Source organism: Mastigoproctus giganteus, chromosome 3 (genome assembly GCF_048544385.1).
Source record: "Mastigoproctus giganteus isolate SK-2022 chromosome 3, ASM4854438v1, whole genome shotgun sequence".
NCBI lineage: Eukaryota > Metazoa > Arthropoda > Arachnida > Uropygi > Thelyphonidae > Mastigoproctus > Mastigoproctus giganteus.
In genome coordinates, this window is record NC_143577.1 from 91597773 (window position 1) to 91614456 (window position 16684).

General features: G+C 39.5%; 1 protein-coding gene across 2 annotated transcripts in view; it reads right to left on the bottom strand.

Moving 5' to 3' along the window:
• LOC150088151 (docking protein 1-like) overlaps positions 1 to 16684 on the bottom strand; it is a 263117-nt gene that overhangs the window by 12997 nt on the left and 233436 nt on the right. For both annotated transcript variants that reach the window (XM_090370591.1, XM_090370590.1), the window contains exon 4: positions 4587 to 4759. In XM_090370591.1, coding sequence (XP_090226717.1) covers positions 4587 to 4759 — 173 coding nt within the window. The remainder of the gene's footprint in view (positions 1 to 4586; positions 4760 to 16684) is intronic.

Consider the following 16684-nt stretch of genomic DNA (forward strand, 5'->3'; position numbering starts at 1 on the left):
ACAAAAAACAGTTGGCAAACCATAAGATGGAAGCAGCTTGTTTAGAAGACCTTTATGCCAAACACGATCGAAAGCCTTTGCGATGTCAAGAGCAACTGCTTGTGTTTCCCCGAACCTTTCCATTAAATTAGTTCATAAATGGGTAACATAAGCCAGAATATCACCAGTGGATCGACACTGACGGAATCCATACTGGCGATCGTTGATCAGACGGAAGGTTTCTAGGTAATTTAGGAGTTGGCGGTTAATTGATTAATTTCTCCATTACTTTAGAAAGAGTAGAAGTAATTGCAATGGAACGATAACTGGATGGGAGCAACTTGTCATCCTTTTTAGAAACTGGCTGGATATAAGAAAATTTCCAAGCAGAAGGAAAAACATCTTTGGAATAAGAAAGTGAAAAAAGGCGGCAAAGAATAGGAGTAAATTCAGGAGAACAGATTTTGAAAACAAGTGGAGAAATACCATCAGGACCTGGAGCTTTCTTAGCATCGAGATTTATCGAAATCCTTCTGACATCCTTTTGACGAAAGACCACGGGAAACATTGAATGGAGCGTGTTAAGAATGGTGGAAGGTGTTTTACCAAGATCATTAATACATGAGTCGGAAGAAAAATGGGATACTACCAGGTCAGCTTTATCCTTGGCTGAAGTGACAACAGAACCATCTGGTTTTGACAGAGGTGGGAGCAGAGATGGGTAAAAGGTGCGGCCAATAGCTTTGGCAAGAGACCAGAAGCAAGTTTTCTACTCTAGAAGAAATGGACTGATTAACTCTAGTTTGGACTGATTAATGACTGCTTTACAATTGTTGCGAGCTTTGGTGCAGGCCGAAAATGAAACTGAAGAATTGGAAACTAGCCAATTACGATATGCAACATTCTTCTCTTGAACAGCCTTAGCACATTTATTGGAATATCAAGGTTTAGATAAAGAACGAGATTTTAAAGTGGAGTGTGGGATAAAGGATTCCATTTCTACAAGAATAATTTCAGTGACACGATCTGAGCAAACGTTGACATCTGAAGTTTTGAAACAATAATCCAACCAAGGAAGAGAAATCTCGCAGGTAATCCCAATTGGCATTCTTGTAATGCCAAACAATACGAGGTTGGGAATAGCCATGAGATAAAGGTTTCATTGGAGAAGAGAATCACCAAGTTGTGATCTAAGGTACCTAAAGGACCACTCACTTTGATCGTATACTTAGAAGGGTTGTTTGTGAGAAAAAGATCAAGCGTGTTGGCTGTATGGTTAGGATTGTCTGGTATTCCTGTAAGTAAATAAACAATTTTTGCAAGGTCATTAGAAATTGCTAAAGCCTCAGCATCTCGACCAGCTGGGTCGGTGACTAGAAAACGGAATCCAGCTGGAGTTGTGAACATTAAAATCACCAACGAAAATTACTTCACAGTTAGGAAAGTTGGACTGGAGAAAGTCAAGTTGCAAAGAGAGGACGTCAAAGAGCTCCAAGTGATTAGTGGAGTTGGGAGAACGGTAGAGAACACATGAATTTGACACAATGAGGTAGTGAGATTTTAAGCCAGAGAAGACCGAAGAGAGGAGATTCCAAATTACCAATTCTCTGACAGGGAATATCGGAACGGACATATGCAAAACTCCTTTGAGGCGAAAGGAATCATACAGTGAATAATTTGGGCAGTTGAGATTAGCAGTAGCTGATTTATCTGATAACTGAGATTCTGTCAGAAAAAGCACATGGGGTTTGGCAGACTGCAAGTGGAAATGGACATCGTTGAGATTAGAATTTAGATCATATATATTTATGAAATGAATTGGGAGGTTTAGATCTTTTCGCAGATAAGCTTACTCTATTAGTTTGACAATAATAGTGTATTCAATAGTAAGAAAAAGTGTGAGGGGGGACATGCTGTATGAAGTACGTAATGAAAATTTTGGATATGGCGCACACAAGGTAAGAATATACCCAGATCCTTGACATAACGTGGCCTCGACAATGCCCCCCCCCCGCATACACTACTCGGACTCCCTCCAGTCACTATCTGGCAGAGTAGAGGTAGCAAGATTACATACTAGTTGATCCGGAAACCTCCTAAAGAATTACCGATAAGTTCGGTCCGGTGTACTAACTAGTGGCCGGCCTGCGAACACCGTTTTAGAGCTGCACTCTCGATATGTAAGGAAGATTGGATCTTGCCATGATGTTCATCATAACCTCAAAAGTCATCAGTCATACTGCATGATGGAAGAGATGGGGAAGGATCGACCGGAACTTAGCTCTGGAGACTAAACATGGGTTCCATCACTTCAAGCCTCCAATAAGCAAAGTGGTGGTACTGCACCGGTTACTAGGCAATACTACCACCTAGTATTGCCTAGTAACACAGAGGGGCGGCATTCCTCCATGTGGTGTGGGCGCCACACCTCGATCCCTGCTTACGTTGGTTCATACCTGGGTGGTCACCCAACGTGTGCTTGTGCATGGAGGTTATACCCAGGATTACTAACAGTCCCACCATCGTGAAGGTGCAAGCAGAGGATTTGGATGTCACACACCGTCCGGACTTCGTTGAAATTGGGTCTACTTGATTTGAATGTCACCCGAATATCAGTTCCATCAGCGTTTTAGACTCCCAGGTATCCGGTACATCTTGTCTGGCATATCTGAGAAAATGTCTCTGACAATAGCCTTAGCAGAGGCATATGATGCAAGAAAACTAGCTTATGCAGCATCAGCCAAAAAAAAAAAAAAAACACGCTCCCATTTCACCCCTCCGTTCATTCCAAGTACCTGTCCAGCTCAGCCTTAAATTTATTTAGGTTATCAACTTCCACAACAAAGGATGGAAGTCTGTTCCACTAACCAACCACCCGCTGGCTAAAGGCAAACTTCCGCACATCTATCCTACGTCTGTCTTTCCTCAGTTTGAATTTATGCCCTCTCAAATGATTATTCTGAGCAAGAGGGAGAATTCCATTAGCATTGAGCATGCTCAAGCCATTTAAGGTTTTATACACCTCAATCAGATCACCTCGCAGGTGCCTAGTCTCCAGACACTGTAATTAGCAAAATTTAAGCCTTTCTTCATAAGAGCAACCTTTTGTTCCATTCACTAATCTTGTTGCCCTTCTCTGTACTCGTTCCAACAGTTCTACATCCTTCTTAAAATGATACCTCCAGACCTGTATACAGTACTCAAGGTGTGGCCTGACCATTCTCTTATACAAGGGAATAATCACCACCTTATCCCTGCTAGAAAAATTCCTGTATAAGGGAATAATCACCACCTTATCCCTGCTAGAAAAATTCCTGTATATCCTGAAAAAGGCCTCTGAGGTTGGGAAAATTCATATTTTAGTATTAAATCAGCTCACACCAACCATAAGAATAAGTATTTACTGTAACTAAATTTATTTACATATTAAAATAAAATAAATATTTACAAAAACTGCTATTATATTAAATATACATGTAAAAACATTAAAACTGTGATAAAATCCTTGAGATAAAATACACTAAAATAAACCGGATTAAAAACGATAAAAATCTCTGGAGCTTTCGGAAGCTTGCGCTCCCTTCCTCAGCAGTAACAAAACTTCCTGCAGCACGTCCATATATAACAGGCTCACGGTACCTATACACGTGGTGCAGTCGGCGCATGGTCTGAACTGGAAGCGGAAATAGCTCGGGAACGTGTTAAGCAAAACCGTTCATCCGTACTTAAGATGATAGTTTCAAACAGAGGATGCATACGCATACCTCTGTCCCTATTCATAATATTGTGGTCGAATGAACAGATTCGTAGGCTCTCGAGCCATTTACGGTTCCAGAACCCATGCGCTCGATCCATGATTTTATTTTATTTATTTTATCCATATTTTATTTTAATATGTAAATAAATTTAGTTACAGTAAATACTTATTCTTGTGGTTGGTGTGAGCTGATTTAATACTAAAATATTCCTGTATATCATTGACAAGACACTGAGCTACCCTTGCAGACCGCCTGCACTGCTCAGAAAACTTGATATCTGCCTGCACAATTACCCCCAGGTCCTTTTCGTTCTCTATCACTGTCAGCGTAGTACCACAGAGTTGATGTCACTCTGGGGTTGCTGCTTTCCAGGACCAGTTATTTCTTCTATTTGTAAATATGTCTGAGTGGTATAAGGACACCCTTTATTTTCATCACTGCCATTCAAATTTTTGAAAGATTCTTTCTCCTGCTTATTTTGACCAGGATCCCCATAATCCGACTTACTCATATATACTTATAAGGACAAAGGCGCGAAAGGCAGACAGAGATACTAAAGAAGTGAAGCACCCATTTCCCACAATTTTGAATTTGTAGATATTTTTGTTTTCAGGTTAAAGCCACAAGTCAGCGTTTTGTTTAATCGTGAATCTGAATCCCAGATGGCTTTTCCCACAGGAAAAGTGAATCCAACTAACTTTAGATAGACATTTTGAGAATCTTGAGGTCCCTTCTGCAAGAAACACTCTTTACTAATCCTTATAGTATTAGACATAATATGAAGTGTGGAGCCAAACTGCTTTCGACACTAACATTATTATGCGTTTACCAAATTATAAGAAAAGTTACCTGTCACCTGACAAGGCCATCTGGACTCCATCTGAAGGGCTTGCGTTGTTTGCCGTATAGCTGCAGCAGCTTTCCGAGCAGACCACATTTCTACGGTTAGCTTTAGTTCCCTGATTATTTCTTGTCCCTTCTGGGTCTTGAATTGAAAAATGCCTTCGCCAGTTGAGCACCTCCTATCAATCAATCATCGAAGGGGAAAATAAATTAATTTATAATCAGAAGAATATATGAATATTTATTTAATCCTGATATAGCACGACTTTTCAGTTAACAAAAACAATTAAGTTAAATTAATCTAATAAAGGTCTTCAAATTAAATTCCTTATTATATTGTGGGCATTAAAAAAAGGTTCTTTCATGATGAGAAAGTTTCATTACGGTTGTGGAAAGTATTGTCACATTTGTTAAGAGACCATTGTCTGTAATTTAAATGTTTAATTTCGCAATATAAAGGATATAGCCAGAAGTTCTGTTGATTCCACCAGTTACTATTAATTAAATGGGACTACACAGAATAAAATTAAAACGACCCACAGCAATGTTTAATTACAAAATGTTGATGGGAATATATAAAAAAAATCTGTTGAACCTAGCATGGAATTCGTCTCTAGGTTCTTTTATTCTGCTAGTATTTCCACTTTCATAAATCCATGTGCTCATTATTTACTTTTCAAAACCGTGATTCAATTGGTCTTCAGATCCCCAAAAGTTCTCAAAGTTCAAAATAACCCAAACTCAAAACGTTCTAAATGGATCGAAAAACGTAACCTAACGTAAACGAAAAACAACAAAATTAAGCACTTTGTAACGAGTATAAAAGGACCTTTGAAGTATGCTGTCAAAAGTGCTAGCAGCTTCCCCCCCTCCCCCGCTTCCTCAAGGAAGAGAATGAACAAATTCTTAATTACTGTTTATATTCAAACGTCTTTAAACAAACATATTCAACACTTATGCAAATAAAAATAATTTATCTATTAAAAATATAGATAAAAAAATTTGCGTTTTTACATAGAAAGCTCCTCACAAAAATCTGATAAGATAAGATTTCGACTGTCAAAAAGGAACCAATAAGCGATTTCGGAATCATATTTATCTAAGTGTTCTGTAAAGTTGATGGGAAGCTTACAGGAAAATTGGATTTATAAACGCTTCTCTATTAACTGAAACTGTTTTGTGCTGTAATAATACCAAAACTAGAATCTAATCGAATCTTATCACTAAAATTGCATGGCTAAATAAAAATTGAAGACATTTTACGATAAGATGGAGTAGTGGCTGCCACGACAGTTGGTTTTAGTTCATAGTAAATCGCTGATTTACTACGAACTAAAATGCTTTTCACTAACTTGTTCATCTAGTAAGTTTCCCGTAATCTGAAGCCTTTTTGGTACTTTACTGTCGCTCACAATCTGGCATCTCTCATACTGCGGAGTTATACTTCATAACTGGGTTGTCACTTACTGTTATTCTTATATTAAGCACTGCATACTCTCAATTTCTTGAAGTTATTGATGCTATTAAAATAACTATTATACGCACCTTGTTACTAATCTGATACCTGTTATAAATAAATTTAAAATATATATAAACAAAAAGAAATTAAATAGATACAAATTGCATAAATAAATCTTAGAAATATAAGCCTGATATAAAATACACGAAGGAAAACGATTCCAAACATTTGTCTGAAACAGCCTGGTTTCCGAAATACAAGTTTCTTTCAGAAACCTGAAATAATCATAAAAAATGAGCTGGCCAATTGTAGAACGCAGTAGCATAAGTGACTTTTTTATTACGTGTTTCTACATGTCATTATTCTTTGAAATTGGGAACAGTCACTAACAAACTTCAGCGAGAAGATTTAGATTTTTAACCAACTTTGCAGCATGTTCTCTTGTTAAATCAAGAGATTTAAGAGCATGCTTTGCACCATGTTCTCTTATATCTCTTGCTAAATCGAGAAAAAAAAATCGAAGGAAAACAACGTTGAAGGGTTTAAAATTGGATTTATTATTACAATGTCCTCGATTAACTAAGCAACAGCTGCCTTGCGCAACTCTTCGCATTTTGCCCGTGAAGTGCGATTTTTACATCATATTTAGCGTCATTGAAAGAGGCTCTTGAATGTAAATTTTAGATCGAAAGTAGCAAGGGATTTGATCTTTTTAAGCTTCATCCCGAAATTTAAAAAAAAAAAGTTGAAAGAATATGTAAATTGAACGGAGCGTATAAAAGAGCGTTATATTGATTTACTGAACATCTTTAGAAATAAAGCACAAAGCTGGTGGACTGTGGCGTTCTCAACGGATTCTCCGAAGAGAAAATTAGCCGAGGTCGACAGAGTAACACATGACTACTAACGTATTTACAAATATAATCGGCGTTATGAAAGCACAGAAAGTCAGAACAATGGTGTCGTCGAAGGCATTGTGGGAAAATTCAATTTATCGCAGCGAAGTATGGAATTACACTCCAGAATAGCCTAGGCTATTCTGGAGTGTTTAATTCCATATAACCATCTAGGCTAGATGGATGAGATTTTCTAAAGGTAAGTCAAGACCATTTTTCTGGCTGTCTCTTCTCTTTCTCCGTATACCTTTGACCCACGTAATTCATGATATTGAATTGAAAAATGCAGTGCATTTTTTAGGCCAACAGTTTATTGATGAGAAGGTGTGGAATTGTAGCGTGAATTCGTCACGAAATAGTAAGTGAATGAAATGACCTTGATCAATATGGCTGGTTTTAATGAGTATTACTTTATTTATAGTCTTAACTGTGTACTTGTACCAGCTGTAGGCTAACCACAGGGATTAAGAAAAGTATGTAGTTCCAGCTTTAAACGCAGACCCAGGTGTCATATTCGGTTTTTTTTTTTTATTAACTAATATGCCAATTTTTATGCACAATAAAAAACGTACAACAAAATGCATTTGGCACAACAGATACAGATAAGAAACTGAACTATTATTATTCCATAAAGAGAAAAACCTTGGGACAACCATAAGCTAGAAGGGAGTTATTTACAAAGCTTGAGGTGGAGAGAAAATACGTCTAGAGCATTCTAGGAGTATTTTAGCTCAACTTCTGAAATGCTTTCAATACATTTATTTACAAAACTGTTTGTATTACGTTAATTTCTTAAGATTTAACTTCTTTTGTTGTTGTTGATTGAAGGTTTTAAGACACAAGGGCATCAAAGGCCAAGATGTCTTTCCAGGTTTTTTTTTTTTTTTTTAATATAACTATTTTCAGATTCGTTTGTCAAAACGGATTTGCCGAATGAAATTAAGCAGTTCGTCTAGATTTGCAGAGTTATCTAATATCTGTTGAAGGGTAGGTGGATTCTGATTATTACATTTACTTTGGAAGCAAAGTAGTCTGGAACTTCTGAAGCGCGGGCACACCAAAAGGATGTGTTTTACTGTAAGATGAACTTGGCATCGAAAACAGAGAGGGGGATTCTCATTAGCTAGTAAATAAATAAATTTTCTGTTTATACTCCGGGACGACCAAACGGTCAGAGGAGTTCACAAGATAGACAGAATACAAGAAACGTAGATGATAGTAGATGAGAATAGTAGATGAATACAAGAATAGTAGATGATAGTGCGTAAGTTGAGTGTGACCTGATATCTGCTGCTTAGGTAACTAAGCAGCAGGGAACATTACTTCTTCTCTGCGACTTTTTCTGATGGTTGAGTTCCATATTTCTGGATTCTGTTTTATTTCTTGGAGTATTATTCTCAGAAGCCCCAAAACCAGGAATCAGGGTCACACGATGATGAGCCCTATACATACCCCGATGACAAAACCTCTGATCAATCTCTGCAATACCACAGCTACAATGAAATCCACCCTCAGCTCATACCAACTATTGTAACCAACCGTGCTAAAAAGCCAACAAAAAAAATAAATAATGTCCTCGAATCAGCACTCGTGAAGGTCTCGTGTCACCTTACACTCAAGATTTTTTATCAAAATGTTCGTAGTATTCGGAATAAGCTCGAGACACTTGAGCAGATGCTTCTGTCCCAAATGGCTGACGTCATCTGCATGTCTGAAACCTGGCTGGAACCACAACAAGAATCAATTGCCTCCGCCCAAGCTGCTGGTTACAAATCTTTCTTCACCTCCCGCTCTCATACCTGTGGTGGGGGCGTTGCTGTTATCATAAATGCCAGTAGACTTGAGTTCGTACCTGTAGTCTCCAGCAAATCCAATCTATTCGAAGCATTGATAGTAACGGTCAAGATCAACTCTTGCTTATTAGATCTCGGTGCAATATATACACCCCCAACCCCCGATGCTCAGACAATCAATGATATTGCATCCTGGCTAATAAATACGCTTCACACATCTGCTATCCACCTCATCTGTGGGGATTTTAACTTACCACCAAATCTCCAACATCTTCATGAGTCACTTATGGCTAAGATTGCACCTAGTGGCCTCAGGATCATAAACGAAGGCCCAACTAGAGGTCTTCATCGCCTGGATCTCATATTATCGTCTGGTTCCTGTAGGGTCGACATTAAACCCGAAACTCACTTTGAATCCGATCATGAACCCATCGTAGTCCTATTGCAGCTCCCAACGCCCAACTTTAATGTCTCCCACTACGTCAAAAGGAAGATCATCATCTCTCCCACCTTCCTACAACCGAACAGATGCCTTTATGCAACAAGATTAATTCCCTGGGAAGTTCTCGAATCAGGAGATCCGGAACTGGCTCTAGACATATTAACTAGATGGTGGCACACTGTTACTATGTTCTCAGCAGCTAAACAGGTCAGTATCTCCGCTAGAACTAATGCTTGGTGGTCTTCGGAGCTAAATCACAGTTTCAAGTGCAAACAGTCCCTCCATAAACAATGGAAACAGTCTGGTACAGCATATGACCGAACTCAGTACTCCAAAGCTAGAGCACTGTTTAATAGACTGAAATCGCAAGCCATTAAAGAATACACTGACAAGACCTTATCCAAAGGCAAAGTGCCATATACCCGTAACTCTGAACCAGATTCCAATTTCAATCCAGTTGAATGGATCAACTATGTAGCCAGATTCCAAGACAACATCACACAACCATATGATTACCAACCAGACCCCATTTCAAGTCCAGATGATGAGCTGTTTTCCATTCAAATCGATCGACAGCAGCTTCGTCAAGCCATCAACTCGCTGCGTCCGTCATGCACCGCTGGCATCGATAATGTCCCACATTTCATCGTAAAGTGCCTCAGTCCATATATCCTTGATCCTCTGCTCTACTTGTTCAACTCCATCCTCTCTCATAGAGTGTTTCCGGCATCCTGGAGCAAATACAGTCTTGCCCCACTACCTAAAGTTCAACTACCAAGCCAGCCGAAGCACTATAGACCGATCTCCACTGCATCCACGCTCCTAAAGCTACTGGAAAAAGTCCTTCTTCCGCATATAACACGCCATCTTCTTCCACAATCATCAAAACAACTCCATTATGTTCTCCCTAATATATCAACTGTCTCCAACCTTCTGGCAGTCCAAACGGAAATTTTAAATGCATTTGAGGCCAAATCAGAAATGGCGGTTGTTTATGCCGATATTGAAGCTGCTTTTGATAGCCTCAACATCTCAGCCCTTCTGAATCTCCTGACCAATTTCTTTCGGATCAAAGGTGACGTTTTCGCTTTTCTGCACTCGCTCCTCCGGAACAGAAGGGTACCTCACTCATCGTAACCTCTGCTATACCCGATCCATCAATGCTGGTGTGCCGCAAGGTGGCGTTTTATCAGGGCTACTTTTTACCGCCCTCCTTATTCCATTTGTCTGTAACAGAGATGATGTCATTACCTACGCCGACGATATAAAGTTCCTAACTGAAATACCACCATCAGCCGACAGGGGAGTGATCACATCGGAAATCTGTAATAAGATCACAGCTTTCTCTAGCCATCTCAACCATTTCGGTCTCAAACTGAACCCCCAAAAATCCGTTATTATGGTTTTTTCTCTGAAGAAGTGTCCCACATCCATACAACCCTCACTGCAGGGTGCAGTTATTCCAAGTGTTACTAAACACAAAGATCTCGGTGTAACCTTCGACCCAAACCTTAGGTTCAACTGTCACATCGAATGTGTTCTACGCAAGATCAACCGAATGCGCTGGATTGCCCGTCAACATCTTCTTCATAACACAGACGCAAGAACCACAATCAGATATCTGGAAACCATTGTGTATCCTACCTTTCTGTATGCCTCTGAAATATGGGCATCCGCAGTACCTTCTCTCATGAAGCCCATCTTCGCCAGTGAATACTGGATATTGAAGTGGGCAACCCACAAACATCGACTCCCCCCTCAGCAGAGGACCACCAGCATGGCCGACCAACTCCAAATCCCGCGGCTGCCTCAAATAATCAGCATGAGGAGAACTGCGACCACAGTCAAAATGCTGGTTGGAAAAATCAACTCCCCTGACTTCTGGGATATATGCCAGTGGCATGTTCCACTTCCGTCCTTACGAGCCACCCCTCTTCTTCAGCTACAACGGAACAGGCTGAAGATCAGTGACAGATTCCTACCTGGACAAGTACTTCCTACAGTACAAGCCCTGCTAATGATCGGAGTTGACCTGCAGAAATTCGCTTCTGATCTCAATTACAGGCGCTCGTTGGCCGAACTTGTTCCCCTTTTGTTTGGCCCCTGATGTCGACTCATACTGATATCTCCATCTGCTATCTCCTATGAGGTGCATAACGGCACGTCGCAGGCAAATCGACGAACTGTCTTCACAAGAAAATGCAATACCGAACAATAATTTGGCACTGTGAAATTTTCTGACTTGTGTGAATATGCTTAAATATGTGCTTTGTACATATGAACGTGTACATACCTTGGTGTACTGTCTGCCTCACAACTATGTACATACTCATATCTATTGAATGGCTAATGCTACGTTTTTTTAATTGTTATGTAATATTTTAAACTGCACAAATTTTTATACTGTACATATTTTTATATTTCTATATCATTGTCAAGCCCCTGGCCTCCTGGCTGTGGCGGGCACATTATTGTATCTTTACTGTACAATAAAGATTTTCTTCTATTATTGGTTTGATTTCTTCATATCTGGGCCCATTGATCTGCTCTTTCTCTAATAATAATTGGCCTGAAATCAGTGTATGGTGCTATCATTGTTTTGTTTGGCAGTTCTGATGCTGACTGGGCTGCATTGTTTGCTTTTTCATTGCCTTCTATTCCAGATTAAGAAAGCCAATTTCTTGTAGAAGAGAATGGTGAGAATGTTGTTTAACCTGTATGGCTGAGATCGCACTGGGCGAATAGGAATATATTAGGACAGAGAGAAGACTTCACATATTTCACTTAATGCAAACTGTATAGCATACACTTCTGCAGAAAGTAGGCTGCACGCAACTGGAAGAGATTTTGAGATTACATGCGAAGGGAATATAGCTGCTGCACCTACATGTGAGGGGGACTTAAAGCCATCCGTACAGATTATGAGATTCCCAATATGTTCCAAAGTATAGATGGCATGTAACTGTCGGATGTTAAGTGATGGAACGGTATTTTTTGGCCACTGAGCGAAGTATAGATCAATATCATGTCTATTCCATGGAGGTAAAGGCATATTTGTACTTTCTGCAATTTTATTGAGATCGATTTTCCGCTTCTGTATTACTTCTTGAAGACGTATCCCAGCAGGTCTGGGTTCATTAGGCTTGGATTCGTAAAGTGTTGGCCAAAGAAGTTGGTTGAGGTATACCCAGCAAGGATGAGATGGAGAGCTTATTTTGGCAGCGTATTGGCAGAGTAGGCGTTGTCTTCTGAGATAAAGCGGAAGGTCATGCGATTCAACGTACAAGCTCTGTACTGGCGAGGTTCTGTAGGCACCTAATGCAGATCGAAGGGTACGGTGTTGGATGCTGTTCAGAGACCGTAAGATGCTGTTTTTAGCTGAAGCATAAACGATAGCTCCATAACCTAATCGTGGCGATTAGAGCACGATATAAATTCAGCAATGACTGCCTGTCAGTACCCCAAAATGCTGAGGATACTACACGAAGGATGTTTAATTTCTGGAGGCATGTAGTTCATATGCGTATGAAAATTAAGTTTGGTGTCTAAAATCAAACCCAATAATCTTATGGAATCTATCATCGGTATTTCTCTGCCTTTCAGTTTTAATAGAGGTTCCGGATGAAGCAATCGCAATTTACAGACATGGTAATGCTGCTGTTTTCCGCTCGGTTAATTGATAGCCGTTGCATTTTGTCAAAGTTTAAATTTTGTTTATTGCTATCTGTGCTTTTCTTTCAATGGTAGCCATGTTCGATGATTGACAGGAAATAGCAAGATCGCCTGCATACATAAGTTTCCACAGTAGCTGGAATATCTTGAATAATGCCATTGGTGCGTAACGCAAAGCGTGCCACTTAAAATCGATCCTTGAGGTACTCCTTCATGCGTGTGAATTTTGGCCACCTCATTCTGGAATCGTACTTGAAAGAAATTGAGATGGAGAAAATTCTGAATGAATCGCGGCAAGTTACCTCTCAGTCCAAGTTTGTATAAGTCTTAGAGGATTCCATATTTACTGGTTGTGTTGAATGCTTTGGTAATATCGAAAGTTATTACCATTGCTATTTTTTTTAACAAAAGCATTTCGAATGTGAGCTTCGACTTGATGTGGACATCAGTTGTAGACCTGTTACGGCGGAACCAGATTGATGGAGTGTTATATCACCTTGATCTCCAATAATCCAGACAAGTCTCCTACGAACCATCTTTTTTCGTATCTTTCCTAAACACCTAGTAAAAGATATAGGACGGTAACTATTGGAGGAGGAAGCATCTTTCCCCAGTTTTGATATGGCTACCACAACTGACTGATGCCATGTATCAGAGTAAACATTCTCCTCAAAGATTCTGTTGTAAAATTTCAGTAGATTGAATTTAGGTGACGAAGCATTATGTAGAAAATTCCATCTAGTCCAGCAGAACTATTTCGAGAATTCTGGAGAGCTTCCTGAGTTCATTCATAGTGAACGGAAGGTTATAAGAATAAGATTCGTTTATAACAAAGTTAATTTTATATTTTTCCACAGACATTTTTTGCGCCTAAATGAGTCTTCATAAGACTGAGATGAAGTGACTGCGAATGGCTCAATAAGCATTGGCTGATTAAACGTTGTTTTTGTTGTATCTCAGGGCAGACACCGTTTGACCTTTGTCTATCCAATGGGTAATGAATAAAATAAATTACGATCACATTTGGTAGTACAGTCCAGTCCGATTCAGGTAAGTCTTCCATATTAACATTGTATCCAAGATGGTGAAATAATGTCAGTAACGTTTGTAAATAACTGAAAAGTACTTGAGTGGATAGTTAGGACAACCTATTAATAAATTATGAACAATCAGTTGTATATGATGCGCAATGGGGGTGCGTTGACATTAGGAGACACAGGCGATGAGATGTGTATACCAAATTCTTAGTTGTGTAAATAGTGTTTGTGGTGAGGTACTACTGGTGGTTTCCCACAAACAGTATTCTGTAAATGCCAGAAGTGTGAGGTTCATGTTTGTTTGTTGTTTGGTTTTTTTTTAGGAGCATTAGCAACTAAGGCCATATTGCTCCGGGATATGCGGTGGTCATTCCCTTGACCTTTCCGCATCCTCCGTATTTGGTGGTGACGGGCTCGAACCCCGGTCTAATCAAGAAGCGTGTGCTACGCACTGCTGCTCCTTCCCACCTGGCTACGTAGGCGCCGAGGGGGGGGAGGGTTTATGTAGTTTTTGTGACATGTTCTGTTGTCATCTTCTGGTTGCTTGGCCGCTGAGTCCCTGTTGGGATGTGAGCCAAGTAGTAAAATTGGCTCTCTGGTTGGTCTTCGCCAGGGTCTCCTGAGATTCCTGGACGGAGACCAAGTTAAAAATAAAATAAAAATAAATAAATAAAATTAAATTAAAAAATAAAAAAAGTTGTAGGTTAGAAGTGTGAGGATATTAGTAGCCAAGAAGGGAGGGGGTTGCTAGAAGTATTGGGAATGTAGGATAAGGCATCCCCAATCCTTAGTCTGGATAATATAACCTGGATTTCAAAGAGCCATTGTTGATTCTATATCGTTCGTCAACGACAATCTGACTGCTTATTAAAGTGACTGACTCCTTTTTTCAGCAGGATAATGGCCGAATACATACCTCCGCGATTTCCTCTTTATAATGTGGATATACTGCCTTGACCAGCTAGGTCCGTGGATTTCCCCCTATAGAGCATGTGTGGGCCCTGACTGGATGCCATCTACACAGTCACCCGCAGCCAGTACAGACCCCGGATGTTTTGCTACACCAGGTGAAATAATTGGTGGGAAATACCCCACGATTTCACAGGTGGAAAATACCCCACGATTTCCCACCTGTACGACTCAATGCCGAGATGCTTAGCTTATGTACCTGCAACCGTGGTGGATTTACATCATGTTGATCTCTCCATTGCATGCACTTTGTGTCATTAAATGTGTTCACACACACATAAGGAACTGCAACTTTTATCATGTGTCCCTTAACTTCATGGATATCATTACTCTAAGTATCCTCGCTCTATTGCCGCGGAAACCGAACTTCACGGCGTTGAAATTTCGATGTCACAGAGTGTATATGTGCCTGCTACTGGATGCCAAGTTAGCTAATATCAAATGCCGAAAATAACACAAATCCGTTTTAACTCTTAATTGTGCTGTTGTGATAAAGGGCATTGTTGTGGATTCTAGTTGTGGTCTATCAGATCCCCTGGTAGTATAGAATTTCTTAGACCGGATGCCATCTAAGAAAATTTTTTTTAATAACTTTCACATGGAATACAGAATTTAAGTAAATTACTTCAGATCGGTTTTTTTTTTTTTTTTTTTTTATAATTGATGAAATTACATCAATGCTGAGTTAATATTAGAAACGTATTTGAAAATTTCCTCAAAGTTTACTTGGTGACCAGAACAAAGACTTTAGTATTCAATGTTTCAAATGATGTGAAAAATCTTTTGGAATTTTTGAAAAATTCAAAAAAACAAAATGAGCACACAGAATTAAAACAACTACTCGATTGCAATAAGGCCTGAATTCTTGTGGGATGTGTGAAAAACCTCTATAATCTAGTTGTTTGGTCGTTGTATGGTTTTAGGATTTCTCTGGGCGAAAAAACCAAGTTAACTGGAAAAAAAAAAAAAAAAAAAAACATTACCCTCGCATGAGATCAACTAACTCACCCACGTGATGAAAAAGACCCACAAAAATTCCTCTCGTCATTGACGGGATTTAAACTCGGGTCTCTTCAAACTGATGTGGGGAGGACGGCGATTATACTAATTATGCTATTCATGAGAGCTAAAAGCTAGTAAAAATGTTGTAGAAGCGCAATCATAACTGAGTTCCAAAAGAATGAACAAAAAAATGAACAAAACAGAACAAAATATAGATTACCTCCCTTCCCTGCCAATGAATTTTTTGCTCTGCAAAAGTTGTTCTAATTTGTGATATTCTCTGTGCATTATTGGATATAATTTGACGTCCTGGATTCTCCTTGAGTCGGTGAGTTCGTACATGCCATTTTTATTCCAGACTTTTAGGGAACAGCAATGTTATTAACGATTTTCAAAATATTTCTTTGCTGCTCCAGCTACCACGTTGTTCCTAACGAACATGGCTGCTCCCATATTAGTCTGGCTGTTGCTTATTGATGAACTGCCCCCTATTTCACTTGGAATTAGTAGTATTTTGCTGATTGTTAGCTATTAAGTTGCATTTTGGAACACTGGGAAGATTAACTGTACTCTCGACACATTATATGCATATTACCATGTTGAGTTACGGGGTTTTTGCATACGTATACTAGCGCTAACGATAAATTACGAAGCTAGAGGGTGGCCATTGCTTCTTCCTCCTTAGAAACAAAAGGCTTTATTCGTAGACCAAAAGTCACGTGACTGCCAACACGTGGATTTTATTTGGTATGCAAATTGCAGCTCTCCCTTGTGGACGCGCTACGAACCAATACTCTGATTAATAACTAAATCACTTAGACAGTCCAATACCAG